The following is a 20,131-nucleotide window of genomic DNA, read 5'->3' as shown; positions in this document are numbered from 1 at the left end:
CCTCACCAGCAAAGGTGGCTACATAATAATAGGTTCAGATCTAGCAAAATTCTGTTTGGAGGTTTGGTGTATTCAATGTCAGGAGAAAGTGAGGACTGCAGATGCTGGAGATCAGGTTCCTGAAGAAGGGCTCATGCCCAAAACGTCGACTCTCCTGCTCCTTGGATGCTGCCTGACCGGCTGTGCTATTCCAGCAACACATTTTCAGCTCTATTATGCACACTAGTATTGACATTGAATACAATGTTGTTAATGTAAAAACATCTGCTCTCCTGTGAGCACCTGCACTGTATACTCATTTGTACTAAAGTGCCTAATATCGATGTTAGTTTCAACAGCGTCTGTGTGAACAGGTTTTTCCTATTGTAATAACACCCATGCTTGTGTAAACAACATCTACGTAAGGGTGTAGGTTTGCTCGCTGAGCTGTAGGTTTGCTATCGAGACGTTTCATTACGTGGCTAGGTAACATCATCAGTGGGGACCTTCAAGTGAAGCGAAGCTGTTATCTCCTGCTTTCTATTTATATCTTTCTGCTGGAAGGGGTCCCTGGGGTTCGTGGTGATGTCATTTCCTGTTCGTTTTCTGAAGGGTTGATAGATGGCATCTAGATCTATGTGTTTGTTTATGGCATTGTGGTTGGAGTGCCAGGCCTTTTAAGTTTGTTAGTTTTTGTTTGAGAGTGTTGGCGGGTTTGTGTGCTACGAGGATTCTGAGGACATAAAAGACTCAGTACAACCCATGGACAAAACCAACATCATCTATAAAATTCCATGCAAGGACTGCCACAAACACTACGTGGGACAAGCAGGAAGAAAGTTAGCCACCAGGATACACGAACACCAGCTAGCCACAAAAAGACACGACCCTCTCTCCCCCGTAGCCCTGCACACGGATGAAAAAAAACACCATTTTGACTGGGACAACACATCTATCCTGGGACAGGCTAAGCAAAGACAGCCAGAGAATTCCTAGAGGCCTGGCACTCCAACCACAACGCCATAAACAAACACATAGATCTAGATACCATCTATCAACCCTTCAGAAAATGAACAGGAAATGACATCACCGCAAACCCCAGCAACCCCATCCAGGAGAAAGATATAAATAGAAAGCAGGAGACAACAGCTTCGCTTCACTTGGAGGTTGCCACTGATGATGTTACCTAGCCAGGTAATGAAACGTCTGGATATCAAACCTACAGCTCAGTGAGCAAACCTACACCCTAAACCTCAACCTGAGCTACAAACCTTCACAAACCTTGCGAACATCTATGTAAATGTGAACAACATTTGTGTGCATATGCACTCTGAAAGATTGGGATGTTTTAATGCAATTTCTAAAGAAATTGAATATAAAAACTAGATTTCTCAGCCAGCAGAATTTGACAAATCATTTTAACTATGAAAGCTATAATTAGTGATATTGTTACTCTAATTGTTCAGGAGGAAAAGCAATAGCTGCCTTTCTAGTTCCGGAGAGACCACAGGAGCCAGAGAAAAATGTTTTTTCCTCACAGACAGAGGCGGGGGGGGGGGGGGGGGGGGGAGGATGGAAACTTCCTGGGAAGTTTGATTCGGCAACAGCTAGATTGAAGGCCTGCTTAACCCTGCAAAGGGAAGTGGTGGAAGGGGCAGACTGAAGTCAGCTGGGAAGGCACCTGCACATTTATGTAAAGAAGATGCAGTCAAGAATGTCCCTTGAGACAAAGTCTGTGGTCACTTCTTCCCTTTGCATCCAGACTCCCCTTTTACAACAATGTTATTGTTAGCTGGGAAAAGACTGGAAAACAGTTCCCTCAGTTAATCACTAGTAGTGAGACCATGATATATAGAATAAACCAGCTCCAGCAGAAACAGGGATTTATGCACCAGGAATATCAGACCCAGTTATAGAGAGTAGGAACATTCACAGAATATTGAGGAGAAAGTGCCTAAATGCACCTTGAACAATCTCGAATCACCCGATCAAAGTTTGTGAATCGGGTTGGAGGGAACTGAGTAGATGGAAGGAGTTGGAAGAAAACGCTCTGAAGCAAATTGATTTCTGATCAGGGACCATAAATCACAACCAGAATCACTGAACATGAAGAGAAAAAAACCAGGAGGTCATACTGAGCAGCCAATTAAAGAGTACAGCGCAAAGGGGTTGATTTCTGGAAGTCTGAAAATGAACTGGAGGAGGGAAGGCTTGTGAAATAGCATTGAAAAACATTGGAAGTGAAAATCAATATCTTTCCAATATTCCCAGGATGACAAACAGTTTCTGTGTGGTTGCTCATGGGCCAGAGGCATTTCACTGCCATCTCAACAAGCCTCAGCCCAGTCTCTCTATTGAGTCAGCCTTCCAAAGGTTTATCAATGTAGGACGGGGTGGCATTGGGCTTTTTGTTTCTGGGAATGGGAAAGGTTGGATCCCACACCCGTGGAAGGGCTTCACCATGGCACCTATTGGCTCCAACATTGCCCTGTAGGGTACGTGACCCCTCACCCCGCCAATTACAACTTGATCCACAGATATCAAAAAAACCCCTACTTAAGCATTGAAGATACCTCAACAAGGAGGTTCCCTCTCCTTCTCCCAGATGCTATGGCAGCCACCTGCAGTAGGAGGCGGTACTGAGGCTATTGATTTGTCAGCCTCAGTTTGAGCTCGCAGAAGTGGGTCACCATCCTTAATTGGATGGCAGAATTGGCAACAGACACTTCAGTGACCATTGCAATCATCCCCAAGGTCCAGTTATCCACCAGCCAATCTCAGACCTTGCTTAGAATCCTACCAATAATCTTCACTCCATTATTTAAGAAAGATGGCAAGGAAAAACCAGCCTTATGAGCCCGATGTCAGTGGTGGGTAAGTTGTTGGAAAGGATTCTGAGAGACAGGATTTACATGCAATTGGAAAGGCAAGAACTAATTATGGGATAGTCAACATGGCTTTCTGTGTGAGAAATTGCATCTCACTAACTTTATTGAGTTTTTTTGAAGAAGTGACAAACAAGATTGATGAGGGCAGAGCAGCAGACATTGTCGAAGTGGACTTCGGCAAGGCGTTTGACAAGGTTCCGCATGGTAGATTGGTTAGCAAGGTTAGATCACATGGAATCCAGGGAGAGCTAGCCAACTGGATACAAAACTGGCTAGAATTTAGGAGACAGAGGATGGAGGATTGCTTTTCAGATTGGAGGTCTGTGACCTGTGGTGAGCCACAAGGATCAGCGGTGGGACCACTGCTTTTCGTTATTTATATAAATGATTTGGATATGAATATAAGACGTATGGTTGGTAAGTTTGCAGATGACACCATAATTGGTGGTGTAGTGGGCAGTGAAAAAGATTATCTCAGCGTACAATGGGAACTTGACCCAGGTAGGCCAATAGGCTGATGAGAGTGAAATGGACTCTCATTTAGACAAATGTGAGGTGTTGCATATTGGTAAAGCAAACCAGGGCAAGACGTAATACGCAAGACATAGGGGAGTCCAAACCCTCCAACACACTAAAACAGCAGCTAATGAACCTGAAAGATCCTATATACACAACAAGCAAAACTAATGTCATTTACAAAATACCATGCAAGGACTGTAACTAACACTATATTGGACAAAGAAAACTAGCCACCAGGATACATGAACATCAACTAGCCACAAATGACATGACCCACTCTCACTAGTATCCTCACATAGAAATAAGGCAGGACACCACTCTGACTGGGATAACACACTCATCCTAGGACAAGCCAAACAGAGATATGCACAAGAATTCCTAGAAGTATGGCGTTCCAAACACATTGACATGGATCCCATTTACCACTTGCTGAGAAAAAGATTGGGAAATGACATCACCATAGGAAATGATGTCACCCTAGAAAATGACATCACCATCCCAAGGAAACCCAAACATATAAATAGAAAGCAGGAAACACCAGCAGTGCTTTGTCCAGAGGCTCACTGAGGATGTTACCTAGAATAGTGACGCAGCATCTGAAAGTGAAACTTCCAGCTCAGCGAGCAAACCTACATCCAGAACCTCAACCTGAGCTACAAATCTTCTCAAAACTTGCTGGGACTTAATATAGTTAATGTAAAGTTCTGGGGAGTATTGCCAAACAAAGAGACCTAGGGGTGGAGGTGTATAATTCCTTGAAAATGGAGTCGCAATAAACAGGGCAGTGAAGGAGGCATTTGTCATACTTGCATTCATTGGTCAATGCATTGAGTACAGGATTTGGGATGTTTTGTTATGGGTGTATAGAATATTTTTGGAATACAGTACTGTGCGCAATTCTGGTCTCCTGCTATAGGGAAGATGTTGTGAAACCCGAATGAGGTCAGAAAAGATTTAGGAGGATATTGCTGGGATTGGAGGATCTGAGCTACAGGGAGAGGCTGAGCAGGCTGGGGCTGTTTTCCCTGGTGCATCAGAGGCTGAGGTTTATAAAATCATGAGGCACATGGATAGGGCAAAGAGTCAAGACCTTTATCCCAGGGTAGAGGAGTCCAAAACTAGAAGGCATAGGTTAAAGGTGAGAGGGCAAGGATCTAAAAGGAACCTATCGGGCAACTTTTTCATTCAGAAGGTTGTGCGTGTATGAAATGAGCTGCCAGAGGAAGTGGTGGAGGCTGGTACAATTACAACATTTAAAAGGCATCTGGATGGATATATGAATAGAGGTTTAGAGGGATATGGGTCAACTACAACAATACGGCGCTGGAGGAGGACGCTTCAGCTGGAGCTCGTCCGTTTCCTTCTCGTTTCTGTCTTTTGGTGTTTCTTTTCTTCACTGCCAGCCTCAGCGCAGACTTTCTCCCTGCCCAGCCCAACCTGTCCCGGTTTCTCAGCCCAGCCTCTAGGTTTGGCGTGACGGCCTCTCGGCCTGGCGTGGTGGTGTCTCGGCTCAGCGGTATCTTGGCGTGTACATGGCTCCTGCCAGGGCATGCTCCAGAGGCAACAGGAGGTAACTGGAGAGGTGGCAGCTTCAGCAGCAGCAGTGATGGCAAAGTGACCCAATAGATGAAGAGCGAGCGGTGAGGGGGGTGCCTCAGTATTGTAGTGGCAGCATTGAGAACAGGTAGCTGAGGTATCCTCGAGAGCGAGCGAATAGAGGAGTCATCAAAGATGCAAACCTTTGGCTTTGTTCCTTTGTTTATCTATTTTATATTAGGAAGGACTTCGGTGTTAACTGTTACCTTGTTTCTTTGTTTTTCTACTTGTTTTCTGAAGGTAATATTTACTGTTTTTTAACTTTATTCCTTTTACTACTTTATGCCTAAGTTTCTTGTACCTAGGTACCTTTCTACCTAAGATGGCACCATATGTAGTAACATTATATAATTTTCATTGTACTCTGTGTTTGAGTAGATGGGACAATAAAACCTCAAAAAATGCTGGCAAATAGATCAGATCAGTTTAGGATATCTGGTTGGTATGGAACTGGATCCAATGGTCTGTTTCTGTGCTGAATAACTCAATGCCACTTTGTGCCTTTTGCTTTTGCTTTTGGTGATATGATTAGATTAGGTTAGATTACTTACAGTGTGGAAACAGGCCCTTCGGCCCAACAAGTCCACACCGACCCGCAACCCACCCATATCCCTACATTTACCCCTTCACCTAACATTTTAGCATGGCCAATTCTTCTAACCTGCACATTTTTGGACTGTGGGAGGAAACCGGAGCACCCGGAAGAAACCCACGCAGTCACGGGAGAATGTGCAAACTCCACACAAAAAGTCGCCTGAGGCAGGAATTGAACCCGGGTTTCTAGCACTGTGAGGCAGCAGTGCTAACCACTGTGCCACCATGCCACCCACTATATACTAATGATTTAGATCTTGGCATGCAGGGACAATTTCATGTTTTGCAGATGGTACAAACCTTGGAGGCATTGTAATCCGTGGGAAGGACAATGTAGAACTTCAAAGGACATTGAAAAGTTGGTGGTGTGGGCAGACAAGTGGCAGATGACGTTCAATGCACAGAAGTGTGAAATGAGCCATTTTAGTTAAAAGAACATGGGCAAAGAGTACAAGAGGTACAATCTTAAAGGGAGAGCAGGCACAAAGGGACTGCATGTACATCTGCACAAATCATTGAAGGTGGCAGGACAGACGGAGAGAACAGTCAAAGAATGCACAGTATCCTGGACTGTGTTGATGAGGGGTATAGAGTACAAGAGCAGGGACAGTATTGTGAACTTGTACAAGCCACTTGTTAGACCTCAACTGGAGTTGCTGTGGGTGCTATATTCCAGGAAGGATCATTTCCAGGAATGAGAAACTTCAGTTGTGAGACTGGAGTGGTTGGAGTGGTTGGGATTGTTCTCCTTGGACAGAGGAGTATGAGGGGACTTGGACAGAGTAGGTAGAAAGAAACTGTTTCTGCTTGTCAAAGGATCAAGAACAGGAGGGCACAGATTTAAAGTGATTTGCAACAGAAGCAAGTATGATGTGAGGGAAAATAAAACGTTTTCACACTCGTGGCTTGGGAAGGGTGGTGAAGTTTAATTGAGGCATTGAATAGGGTATTCAGTGATTATTTAAATGGAAAAATGGGCAAGCATATGGGGAAAAGGCAGAGGATTGGAATGAAGCAGTATGCTCCACACAGAAATCATGGCCTCCTCCTTTATCATTTGTTCTCATTGTAAATGGAATCAACTACAGCACTGAAGGGGATTGATTTGTCTGTATTTTAATATGACTCTGGTACAGTCACATAAATGTTTTGTATAGAGCTAACGTCGGGGATAAAAGTGAGGTGAAAAGGATACTTTACAGCCACTGGAACGCCTGCCAGACAAAGAAACAGAAAATACTGAGCAGCTCTGTGGGAGAGTAACAGTTCAAAGTTTAAGCTATGTGACCTTGCATCAGAACTGGGCCACAGAGCTAGCTCCGCCTTCTCCTCTGTGGATTTCCAGGGTTTGGCTGTATGCGTTTGTCTGATTCCGTTTGTGTGAAAATGCCCTTCCTCGAGCTGGAGAGTAGCCTGCCAGCAAGCCAGTTCTCCGACCAACTGCTCAGCAAGCTGTGCTGTGCGGCCACCAGTATCCTGGACAAACCCAAAGAGGCAAGCTCCCCCAGTTCCAAGGGAAACGCTGAGACTCTGCTCTCACACAGGGACTGACTGGGGGAGCTGCACTGTCTCAGTGAAACTAGCACTTCGCAGTTCACACCGTTTCTGCAACTCCCTCCAGCGTTAACTTCACTATGATTCCTGAAAACAGTGTCAGGCTGAAGCAAGAGCACTGTAGAATTTGTGTTTGTATTTGATTGGCACCGTGTTTGTAGCATCTTTAACATTAAAGCCAGGATCTCTGATGCTAATCATAGAATCCCTGGAAGTGTGGGAGCAGACCATTCGGTCCATCAAGTCCACACTGGCCCTCTGAGGAGCATCTCATCTAGACTCAACCCCCTACCCCTATGACCCTGCATTTCCCATAGCTAACCCACCTAGCTGGCACATTCCTGGACACAGTGGGTAATTTAGAATAGCCAATCCACCTAACCTGCACAACCTTGGACGGTGAGAAGAAACTAGAGCACCCAGAGGAAGCCCATACAGACACAGGGTCAATGTGGAAACTCCACACAGTCACCTGAGGGTGGAATCAAACCCCCCCGGGTCCCCAGCACTGTGAGGCAGCAACCATGGCACCCTAATGCTAATGGATTCACTACTGGAACAAAGAAATGAAACTGAGACCATGGCAAAGTTTAAGAATGGGTTGGATAATTACCTAGACATTTCAAGAGGGAAATTAGTTCTTGGGCAGTGTACAGGAATTAGCTGAGATCTGGATTCTTGGGCCTTGCTGGGTTTTTGTTAGTTCAGTATTAAGTGTACATTCTTTCCTCTGTATAAGGAAGTCACACCACTTAGTTAATTAAGTACAGCCCAAAGAGCATGGGTGTTGGTAAACAGAAACCAAGCTTCAGTAAGTACCTTTTATCGCAGTGTGAACATTCAGTGTTTAACTTGATAAAATAGTAATAGCTATCAGCACGAAGAACTGCTAAGTGGCTCACCCATTGTTTTGATGTGGACGTGCTGGTGTTGGACTGGGGTGGACAACGTTAAAGATCACACAAGACTAGGTTATAGTCCAACAGGTTTATTTGGAAGCTAATGCTGTGTGATTTTTAACTTCACCCATTGTTAAAAGATATTACTTCCGTTGTAGTGGTTCTGTTCGCCGAGCTGGAAGTTTTAGTTGCAAACGTTTCGTCCCCTGGCTAGGAGACATCATCAGTGCTGTGGAGCCTCCTGCGAAGCGCTTCTTTGATGTTTCTTCCGGTATTTATAGTGGTCTGTCCTTGCCGCTTCCGGGTGTCAGTTTCAGCTGTCCGCTGTAGTGGTTGGTATATAACACATCGGCCTGGACCCAATATACCAACCCCTACAGCGGACAGCTGAAACTGACACCCGGAAGCGGCAAGGACATACCACTATAAATACCGGAAGAAACATCAAAGAAGCGCTTCGCAGGAGGCTCCACAGCACTGATGATGTCTCCTAGCCAGGGGACAAAATGTTTGCAACTAAAACTTCCAGCTCGGCGAACAGAACCACTACAACAAGCACCCGAGCTACAAATCTTCGCACAAACTTTGATATTACTTCCCTTCCCATCTCCCGACTCCCTTCCCAACCCCTCCACCTCCCTTCCATTTCACTTATTGACCCTTCCTTCCAGCCACCAACCAGATTCAATCTTCCCATTGAGCAGCCAGGCCATACTCTCCACCTGTGTTCACCTTTCACTACCTCATCACTCCGCTCCTTTCCCAACCCAAAACCCTCCCCCACCTCCCCCCTTTATCTGCAGCTCCCCTCACCCCTACCCCCAGTCCTGAACAAGGGTTATACCCGCAATGTTGACTTCTCTACCTTCTGATGCTGCCTGGCTTGCAGTGTTCTTCCAGCCTCCTGCCTGTCTCAGTTGATGAACAGTGCGAGACATTCAAGGAGATATTCAATTCTTCCAAACTAAAGTTATTCCAGAGAGGAAGAAAGATTGTAGGTGTGTGAAAAGCCCCTCATGGCTAAGCAAGGAAGTTAAAGATAAAAGATAACATACGGGTAAAAAAAATAATATTGATCAGTGGCTGGCTGGAGAATTGGGAAACTTTTAAAGATCAATAAAGTGTTACTAAAAAAAAGTAATAAAAAGCAAAGGCTAATTATGAAAGAAGACTCTCACAAAGTACAAAAGCAATAACAATAAACTTATATAATGATATAAAAAGAGAGTAAGCTAAAATGAATGTTGGTCTTAGATGATACTGGGGAGTTAATTGTGGAGAACCCAGAAACGTCAGAGGTAGTAAATCAATCCTCACTTTTCATGGTGGAGAACACTAAACCCATCCCAGCAGTAACAGGTAATGCAGAGCCTTGAGATAAGGAGGAACTTAAAACAATTGACAGAACTCTTTGTGCGTGGGAAATCATGTTTCACAAACTTCAGTAAGGTGTTTGACAAGGTTCCCCATGGGAGACTGATTAGCAAGGTTAGATCGCATGGAATACAGGGAGAACTAGCCATTTGGATACAGAACTGGCTCAAAGGTAGAAGACAGAGGGTGGTGGTGGAGGGTTGTTTTTCAGACTGGAGGTCTGTAACCAGTGGAGTGCCACAAGGACTGGTGCTGGGTCCTCTACTTTTTGTCATTTACATAAATGATTTGGATGTGAGCATAAGAGGTACAATTAGTAAGTTTGTAGATGACACCAAAATTGGAGGTGTAGTGGACAGCAAAGAGGGTTACCTCAGATTACAACAGGATCTGGACCAGATGGGCTAATGGACTGAGAAGTGGCAGATGGAGTTTAATTCAGATAAATGCGAGGTGCTGCATTTTGGGAAAGCAAATCTTAACAGGACTTATACACTTAATGGTAGGTCCTAGGGAGTGTTGCTGAACAAAGAAACCTGGGAGTGCAGGTTCATAGCTCCTTGAAAGTGGAGTCGCAAGTAGATAGGATAGTGAAGAAGGAGTTTGGTATGCTTTCTCTTTATTGGTCAGGGTATTGAGTACAAGAGCTGGGAGGTCATGTTGCGGCTGTACAGGACATTGGTTAGGCCACTGTTGGAATATTGCGTGCAATTCTGGTCTCCTACTTATTGGAAAGATGTTGCGAAACTTGAAAGGGCTCAGAGAGGATTTACAAGGATGTTACCAGGTTTGGAGGATTTGAGCTCCAGGGAGAGGCTGAATAGGCTGGGGCTGTTTTCCCTGGAGTGTCGGAGGCTGAGGGGTGATCTTATACAGGTTTACAAAATTATGAGGGGCATGGGTCGAATAAATAGGCAAAGTCTTTTCCCTGGGTCGGGTAATCCAGAACCAGACGGCATAGGTTTAGTGTGAGAGGGGAAAGATATAAAAGAGACCTAAGGGATAACTTTTTTCATGCAGAGGATGGTACGTGTATGGAACGAGCTGCCAGAGGATGTGGTGGAGGCTGATACAATTGCAACATTTAAGAGGTATTTGGATGGGTATATGAATAGGAAGGGTTTGGAGGGATATGTGCCGGGTGCTGGCAGGTGGGACTAGATTGGGTTGGGATATCTGGTCGGCATGGACAGGTTGGACTGAAGGGTCTGTTTCCATGCTGTACATCTGTATGACTCTTTGAATCTAATTCCTGGATCGGGGTGACTACTTGCTAGTCACCCCTTCTTGCAAGAACGTTTCAATAAAATTCACTGCTTCAGAATATGACTCGGACTGAAATTTATTATATCGTGAGCTTTGTTTCTCACACACACAAGGGCAAATGTTGGCATCGAACCAGCCTGTGAGGCTGGTCAATGGCACTGCCCAGTGTGAAAGCTCCTGTAACACACTCACACTGGTACCCCCGTGGCTCACCATTCGCAGTCCAGTCCCTGTTTTATGGTCAGCAGCTTGGTTTCCACAGCATCATCCTGAAGCTGTAATTCTGTTCCAGTATTTCAGTCTCACCCAGTCACCTCAAACTTCAAATTGCGATCTTCTTCCCTCATGGGAATGTGGACATTGCATGGAAATGCTCTTACTTTAGGAAAGTATCTCACTGCTAGTTTCCAACTTCATTTCCCGATCTGAGATTCCAAAGCTCGCTGAGCTGGAAGGTTCATTTCCAGACGTTTCATCACCCATACGAGGTAACATCTTCAGTGGGCCTCAGGTGAAGCGATGCTTTCTGTTTATATGTTTGGGTTTCTTTGGGTTGGTGATGTCATTTCCAAACATATAAATAGAAAGCAGGAATTTTCAGCATTGCTTCGCCTGAGGCCCACTGAAGATGTTACCTAGAATGGTGGCGAAACGTCTGGAAATGAACCTTACAGCTCAGCGAGCAAACCTACATCCAAAACCTCAACCTGAGTTACAAATCTTCTCAAACCCAGCTAATTTCAAAGCTCATTGAAACCATCCCCTCCCCCCATTGTGTTGTTTCACTCTTGACTGTACTCCAGACCCATGGGCAGGATCTGGGGGGGGAACACGTTTTCTGCACCAGTCACATTTGATGGAAGCTGTAATTGGATGGAGACAGGGGGATTCTGTCCCTTGATCAGATGGAAGATCCACCTCAATCGAGCCAATCACAGCTCTGTCGTCCCAGCAATGAACAACGATCTGGGGACTACACACAGTCCCCAGACTCTAGATCCTGGAGCCCAAGATAAAGTCGGTGCAGGGTACGTGATAGAGAGGCGGTGCTGAGGAAATTGGGGTTTTGACAGAGAGCCTGGTGGCGTGAGACTAATCTACAGGGGGAGGGTCTTAGTGGTGAGGGGCTGCCTAATTTGGCAGGAAGTTCCTTCAGGGCAGTATCCCCTCACCCACCTGAAGCTTTGAAACAGTTGACCATCCCCCAACTCCACCCAGCCACCTCAACATTACCGCCAACTGAGAGATGGACACTTGATGGTGTCAACCAGAGGGAAGGATGGGCAGTCTGTCCTAGACCCTGCCTGTACACTCAGGGCCGGACAGGAAGGTGACCTTGGGAACTTTACAGGCAGCCCACCTGGAAACGTGGCACTGGGTTTGGTAAAGGCTTGTCCCATGACGACTGGAACATTAACATTCTGATCGCTCTTCCCCAAACGCTCCCATCACACACCTCACCCTTTCCGAAACGGGACACTGCTTCCCTTGGTCTGTTTAATTCCCAAGAGCCTGATTCGATACTGCTTCCTGGGTCATGACCTGGGAATCCAATGTTCCATTGACACACTGGAGGAAACCTTTCCCTTCACCCTTTACACTGCTGTTCCCCTCATTTATATCGGGGGGGGGAGGGGCATAACATTCTCCAGGACTGGAGTTGGAAGAAGTCAGTCAGGAACCATGTGATGGCCAGCTTTAGTTGGATCTTTATTCTCTATTCTCCATAGGATGAGAGCAGATTGATGAGGCTGGACAGGATGAGAAGGATGGAGGTGGAATCAGTCGTTTTACTGCACTGTGAGGGGGGAGGGGAGGGGGAGTTGGGGTCTGTGTCGTGAACTCTTTGCCATTTTACTTGAAGTACTTCATGAAGTTGGTTTTTAAAGCTGCCAGGGTTTCAGGCTGGCTCTGGGACAGAGACTTGAGCGTATCCAGGGCTGTGAGGACTCCTTCGTGGGTCTTGTCGAATAAATCTCTGCCGACTGCCGTCTTCACCCGATCACGCCAAGCAGTGAGCGCGGGCAAACCTTCCAATGGGTCATAGCCAACACCGAGGGGCTGCAGGGACAGGCAGAGGAGTCAATGAGCACGGGGTAGACACCACTGTGGGACAGTAAGACACAGAAACAAACCAGACCATCTTTCACCCACTGCCCACTGGGCATCAGATCACACAGAGCCCAACATCCATGTTTATCCAGAGACAGGGACACACACACACACACACACAGACACTCACACACACACACCCAGACACACAGAGACAGACACTGACACACAGAGACAGAGTCACACACACAGACACTGAGACAGACACTCACACACACACAGACACTCACACACACAGAGACACACAGACACAGAGACACAGACAGACACAGAGACACACCGACTCAGACACAGAGACATACAGAGACACACAAACAGAGACACTCACACACACAGAGACACACACAGACTCAGACACACACACACAGAGACACACACACACAGACACTCACACAGAGTCAGAGACACTCACACAGAGACACACACACACACACACACACTCACACAGAGGCACACATGCAGACAAAGACACACACACAGACACTCACACACACGGAGACAGAGACAGATTCACAGACACACAAACACAGACACAGAAACTCACAGAGACATGGACAGAACCACAGACACACACAGATACAGACAAACACTCACACAGTGACACACACACCCATACACACACCCCTCCCCCCCCACTCCCACTTTGTGGTGATGCGTTGTACAGGTATCGCCCACTTTTCAAACGTTCACTCTGTGTCACTTTGCTTTAATCAAAGACCCACATTCGGACCTGGTTTTGCTCACCGAAACAAATCCAAAGAGGAATTTCGCTTTTACAACAAAAGGTGAGAGTTTTCCCTGATAAAATAATGCTGCTTCACTTTACTCCATTTCATGGGAACGCTGTAGTTTGGGATAGCAGGAGATACCTGGATAACATGGACACTTCACCACAAATTGGGAGTGGGGGGAGAGGGGGTCACTGAGCTCGAGATTGTAACCATTTCAGAATGACTGGATCGCTGGAGAGCCGAGAAGGATCCAGGGATCAAACAGCTCCCATTGAAGGGCTCACACAAATGGGTGAAAAGACCTCCTCCTCCTCCTCATGCCAGAATATTTGTCACTACCTCCCCCCGACCCCCCAACTCTGTCAGGGACACTCACCTGCGCAAGATCAACAATGGCCACCAGGTCAGCCAGGGAGATCTCCGAGCCAGCAATGTACGGCCTCTCCTGAAGGAACTTCTCTTGGAAACTCTTCAGGGCTTGGGCCAGTTCAACCTTGACCTCTGTCATCTTGTCTTCAGGACATGGTGCCCCCATCATGACTGGGAATAAACCCTGCAGACCCAAGAACCAGACAGAAAATCAGAAATCACGGCCCAGAATCAGAGACTGTCACTTCAGACCAGGCCTGAAGAGTAGGCCGAGGGCCTAGTCAGCCCCACAGCCTGCCAATGGTTGACCGTTCAGACACACAGGCTGTGTTTGTGTGTGTGTTTGTGTGTGGATGTTTTGCTGTTAATGAACGGTAGCACTATTCCTGTAACTGAGTTCTTCTGTTCCGACACCCCCTCAGCCAGCACCCAGTCCTGCTCCAGTATAGGCAGCAGGGGAAGCTTCATTCACAGGACCCGGGGCTGTGGAGATTGTGTGTGTGTGCGTGTGTGTGTGTGTGTGTGTGTGTCAGAGAGAATGTGTGTATGTGTGAGAGAGAGAGTGTGTGTGTGTGTGTGTGTGTGTGTGAGAGAGAGTGTGTGTGTGTGAGTGAGAGAGACAGAGGGAGTGTGTGAGAGAGACAGAGTGAGTGTGTATGAGAGAGACAGAGTGAGTGTGTGTGAGAGAGAGAATGTGAGAGGGAGAGTGTATGTGTGAGAGAGAGTGTGAGAGAGAAGATTGTGTGTGAGAAAGAGAGAGAGAGACAGAGTGTGTGTTTGTGCGTGCATGTGAATGTGTTTGTGTGTGTGTGTGTGTGTGTGTGAGAGTGTGGATGTTTTGCTGTTAATGAATGGTCACACTATTCCTGTAACTGAAGATCTTTGTAAACAGAAACAGCTCCCAGGTGATTTTGTCATTTCTCCTGAGCAACAAGAAACAAGGCACGTTTTCTCCAGGGAGACCGTCCTGGGCTCTGGGAACAATGAGATATTCGAAACGCTCTGCGTGCAGAGAGTGAGAGAATGGGAATGTGACCAAGAGAAAATGAGAGAGTGAGAGAGAGCTGTGGAACCGGTTATTGTGATGCTTCAGTCAAAGGTGTGTGAGCAATCTCTTATTACTCAACCCGATTAACCTCAGTCATCACTTACCACTCACCAAGGATTATCCCAGGGCTGACGAGGGATACTAACCCTCAGTCACACACACAACTCATTGAAGGGACACTGCCCCAGCACTCAGAGATGGTCCCAAGCCCTCTCCCTCTCCCTCTCCCTCCCCCTCTCACTCTCTCAGGCTGACGTTGTACCTTGCTGAAAGGATGATTCTGAATGCTTTCCTCTTGCCCTGCCTGTTGTCAGGACTAACACAAGAATGCCACATTGCAAACGGGCAAACAATTCATACTCCACGGATGGTGGGCAAGTCAACTCTGATTGGCTGAGGCGTTTCCATGGAGGAAGTTATGAACACAAAGGTTAATTATTCAAAGAAAAAGCCTCAGCAATATTCTAAAGTTGATAAAGAGACCAAATACCCCAGTGGCTTGCAGAGTATGGGAGTTTGTGTTGAAATACATGTGGGTTCCTATGAAGTATATCAACCCACTCCATTAGAAGCTGGGCTCATTCTCTCGATTTGGTTGTGAGTTATTAACACCCTCCACATTGGACAGCAAGTCCTGCCCTAAGGTGGGAACACACCTAACAGGGGATATTCCAGCTCAGCTTTCACAAACACTCGTTGCTTGATACAAAAACAGGATATTGGGAATCTCTCACCTTCATCATGAAGATTTTCCCAGGTAATGGTCTCAGAGCTGTGTGCTGCCAGGCCAGATACTCATCCACTCGGGCACGCCTCTGGAGCTCCGCTGGGTACCAGTGGTCAGGGGTCTTGTATTTACATGCCAGGTATGTGAGAATCGCCACACTGTGAGAGACAGAAGGAAGGGAGACAGTCATCCTTCACCAACATCACCTCTGGTCCTTCACACTAACTCCCTGGGGCTGAAATCCCCAATGTATTTCCCAGGATCTCGGAGTCCCTGTGTTCAGCTTCTCTCAGGTCACACACACACAGTTTGTACCCCGTCCCTCCCTCCCAGTCACATCCTGATGTCATTGTTCTCGAATCTGTCTTCCACCACACTCAGAAATTTGGGAAAGCTCCCATCTGGTATTTTGGGACATATTATGCCAAAGGATTCTTTGTCAAATCAATCAACCAACAAAACTGGTTTGAGGAAGGTCAGATTTGTCCTTTTGGTGGGAGCACTTTGTTAATGGAATTGTCCTGATGACAGGGAAACAGCTCCAGGGGCTGTGAAAATACACCTTCCAGGCTGGAGTCTTTAACGGGGAGATTTTAATCATCGGTGCAGATTTAACAACATGCAACAGTTTCACCTCATAACCCTCGCCTTCTCAATCACATTTCTCTCTCTCTCCCTTGCCCCTCTCTCCCTTGCCCCTCTCTCTCTTTTATCCCCCCCTCTCTGACCCCCTCTCTCTCTCCCAATACACTCTCTCCCCTCGCCACCTCACTCTCTGCATGAAGCCGTACCAATCACGGCTCCCCAGCACAATTCATGGAATTGGAATAATCATACAGTCAGTCAGTGCTGAAGGAGTGCCACACTGTCAGAGGGTCAGTGTTGAGGGAGTGCCGCACTGTCAGAGGGTCAGTGTTGAGGGAGTGCCGCACTGTCAGAGGGTCAGTACTGAGGGAGTGCTTCACTGTCAGAGGATCAATGCAGAGGGAGCGCCGCACTGTCAGAGGGTCAGTGCTGAGGGAGTGCCACACTGTCAGAGGGTCAGTGTTGAGGGAGTGCAGCACTGTCAGAGGTTCAGTACTGAGGGAGCCCCGTACTGTCAGATGGTCAGTACTGAGGGAGTACCACACTGTCAGAGGGTCCGTAGTGAGGCACTGCCACACTGTCAGAGGGTCAGTGCTGAGGGAGTGCCGCACTGTCAGAGGGTCTGGAGTGAGGGAGTGCCGCACTGTCACAGGGGTCAGTACTGAGGGAGTGCCGCACTGTCAGAGGGTCCGTAGTGAGGCACTGCCACACTGTCAGAGGGTCAGTGCTGAGGGAGTGCCACACTGTCAGAGGGTCCGGAGTGAGGGAGTGCCGCACTGTCAGAGGGTCAGTGCTGAGGGAGTGCTGCATTGTCAGAGGGTCAGTGCTGAGGGAGCCCCACACTGTCAGAGGGTCAGTGCTGAGGGAGCCCCACACTGTTGGAGCTGCTGTGTCTGAAACCGTACCTGTGGACCCAGCTCAGTGGAAGGGACAGAGGAGTATTTGATGTGCTGTATTTCCTAATACATGGCTGTGTATGAAGATGCTTCAGGAAGTGAGATGTGGGAGTGTAGGACTGTGGGAAATGATAGGTGCTACAGAAATGCAAGTCCTGCTGCCCGATATTGCACAGGGACCATCCAGGGAATGTTGTTGCTGTGGAGTCCGTTTGATTCAGGAAAAGTGGGACATGTCCAAGTGTTTGGGAACAGCTTTCAGTGTCCCTAGGGGAAGTCAGTGTGTTCCTAACCAGAGTCAGCAGCAAGAACACACATCACTCCCCATCTCCAGGCATCCTGACCCCCTCAGGGTCGAGACAACACCAACTACCTTACCTCTCGCACAGGGTGAACTCTCCATCCTTTATCACCGGCACCTTTCCCAGGGGATTCACTTTCCGAAACTCCTCCGAATGTTGTTCTCCTGCACAGAGAGAGACCCATGAGTCAGCTGCCCGCTGAAATCCCCAGCTCCCACTGCCTGCCCAGCCCGAACCCCCTTCCTGTGGTTCCCTCCCTCCTGCTGTCACTCTCTCTCTCTGCATTTACTGTCTGGATCATCTCTCTCCGATTTCTCACTCCGGGTTTTCACTGTGTTTTCCATCACTCTGGTTTCACACACACTGCCTCACTGGATCATCTCCCCAACCCCCACTCTCCCTCTCTCTCTTTCTGTCTCTCTCTGATTTCTCTCGCTGCCTGGTTTCACTCTCTCTCTGTTAAAAATCACACTTCAGGTTATAACCCAACAGGTTTCGCTGGAAACACAAGCTTCCTGTTGGACTCTAACCTGGTGTTGTGTGATTTTTCACTTTGTCCACCCCAGTCCAACACCGTCTCCTCCACATCATCTCCCTCTCTCTCCATCTCTCTGTCTCTGTGGATCAGCCCTCCCTCTCGGCTCTCTCTCTCTGTTTCTCAGTCCCTGTCTCTGCTCTCTCCCTCCCCCACTGTCCCTGTGAGTGTGAGTGTGTGTGTGCGTGTGCTCTCTCCTTCCCCCACTGTCCCTGTGTGTGAGTGTGAGTGTGTGTCTCTCTCCCTCCCCCACTGTCCCTGTGAGTGTGAGTGTGAGTGTGTGTCTCTCTCCCTCCCCCACTGTCCCTGTGAGTGTGAGTGTGAGTGTGAGCTCTCTCCCTCCCCCACTGTCCCTGTGAGTGTGAGTGTGAGTGTGTCTCTCTCCCTCCCCCACTGTCCCTGTGAGTGTGAGTGTGAGTGTGAGTGTGTGTCTCTCTCCCTCCCCCACTGTCCCTGTGAGTGTGAGTGTGAGTGTGTCTCTCTCCCTTCCCCACTGTCCCTGTGAGTGTGAGTGTGAGTGTGTCTCTCTCCCTCCCCCACTGTCCCTGTGAGTGTGAGTGTGAGTGTCTCTCTCTCCCTCCCCCACTGTCCCTGTGAGTGTGAGTGTGAGTGTGAGTGTGAGTGTGAGCTCTCTCCCAGCTCCTCACCTGCAATCAGCCGCACCTCCTTCAATTCAAAGGGAATGTTATTGATCCTGATGAACAGGTAGACGGAGCGACAGGGCTGAGAGGCCAGGTCAGCGTAAAGTTGGAGGGCCATGCCAGTGGGGAATGTGGGACACAGCCTGCTCTCACTCTGACCAAGGGAGCCCAGTCCGTTCACCCTGTCCACCCGGGACTAACCCACCCAGCACCAGCTCAGCACCGCCCACACACACCGAGACCCGCCCACCCCCAGGTTAGCACCGCCCACACACACCGAGACCCACCCACCCCCAGGTTAGCACCGCCCCCCCACACCGAGACCCGCCCAACCCCATGTAAGCCACGCCCACACACACCAAGAACCACCCAACCCAGGTTAGCCCTGCCCACCCACAGGTTAGCCCCACCCACCCACAGGTTAGGCCACCCAACCTGGTTAGCCACACCCACTCCAGGTTGGCCCCACCCACCCCAGATTAGCCCCACCCACCCCAGGTGGACCCCAAGCCTGTGTAAGCCCCAGCCAGCCCCCAGCCTGCTCCAGGCCCATATCCCTACAAACCTTTCCTTTCCCTATATCCGCTGTCCCTGTCCTAACCCCGTCTCTGTAACAGCCACAACATCATCACCCCCATGTACTGATCCAGGCTCGAAGCTCACCTGCCTTCCCGAGAACCCTCCTTCAACTGAAATAAACCCACATCAGCCCATGAGGATCTCTCTCTGCCTGGCCTTCAGGTCTGAGTTACTGGTCCGAACATCTACCTTCCCCTCAATCCCTCCACTTGCTGATCTGCTGCTTTGGTTCCCATGCCCCTCCCACTCTCGGTAAAACCCGCCCGAGTCCCACCAGCAAACCTCCCGGTGAGGATACTGGTTCCCCTCCAGTTTAGGGACAACCATCCCTCTGGTACAGGTCACCGTTGCCCCAGACCAGGTCCCAATGATCCAAGACCCTGAAACCCTGACCACTGCGCCACCTCCTTAGCCACACATCCATCTGCCCTGTCTTTCTATTCCTTGCTTCACGAGCACATGGCACTGGGAGCAACCCAGAGATCCCTACCCTCGAGGTACTGGTTTCTAGCCTCTTTCCTAACTCCCTGCATTCACTCTGCAGGACCTTTCCCCTCTTTCTGTTCATGGCGTTGGTACCAATGTGCACAATGACCTCTGACTTTGAAGTATTTGGTGTAAACGCTCCAAGCTTGTCAGCAGGAAGGCAGCACATCACCCTAGACCCCTGAACCCAGCCAGAGAGATGCCTGTCTATGCCCCTAACCAGTGAGTCTCCTACCATTGCCACTTTCTTGGATCTTACCCGACCCTGATCAACAGCAGAGCCAGTTGTGATGCCACAGGCCTGGGCTGCTGCTGTGATACCTCGTGGGGGGGGGGCGGGGGGGAGGCAAGGTTATCCCCCTGACAATCCCTAAACTGGTGTACACGTTAGAGAGAGAGAGGAATAGCCACAGGGGACTCCAGCACTGCCTTCCTGGTGGTCACCAATCTA

At 48.3% G+C, this 20,131-nt stretch overlaps 1 protein-coding gene across 2 annotated transcripts; it reads right to left on the bottom strand.

The window, feature by feature from the left end:
* Positions 1-12,355: 12,355 nt before the first annotated feature.
* LOC132827217 (glutathione S-transferase theta-3-like) lies at positions 12,356-18,855 on the bottom strand. 2 transcript variants are annotated; one of them, XM_060843828.1, is made up of 5 exons: positions 18,622-18,855; positions 17,516-17,603; positions 15,664-15,814; positions 13,889-14,065; positions 12,356-12,730 (listed from the first exon to the last, which is right to left on the bottom strand). In XM_060843828.1, exons 1-5 carry the CDS (start codon positions 18,731-18,733, stop codon positions 12,524-12,526), a joined length of 735 nt encoding a protein of 244 aa, XP_060699811.1. In that variant the 5' UTR covers positions 18,734-18,855; the 3' UTR covers positions 12,356-12,523. The 2 variants fall into 2 exon arrangements, with proteins under 2 accessions (XP_060699811.1, XP_060699812.1); XM_060843829.1 differs by lacking the exon at positions 18,622-18,855 and adding an exon at positions 17,970-18,038.
* Positions 18,856-20,131: the final 1,276 nt, after the last annotated feature.

The sequence above is a fragment of the Hemiscyllium ocellatum genome, chromosome 24 (genome assembly GCF_020745735.1).
Source record: "Hemiscyllium ocellatum isolate sHemOce1 chromosome 24, sHemOce1.pat.X.cur, whole genome shotgun sequence".
Classification (NCBI taxonomy): domain Eukaryota; kingdom Metazoa; phylum Chordata; class Chondrichthyes; order Orectolobiformes; family Hemiscylliidae; genus Hemiscyllium; species Hemiscyllium ocellatum.
Note: the sequence above shows the minus strand (reverse complement) of the source record. Positions and strands in the feature narration are given on the sequence as shown.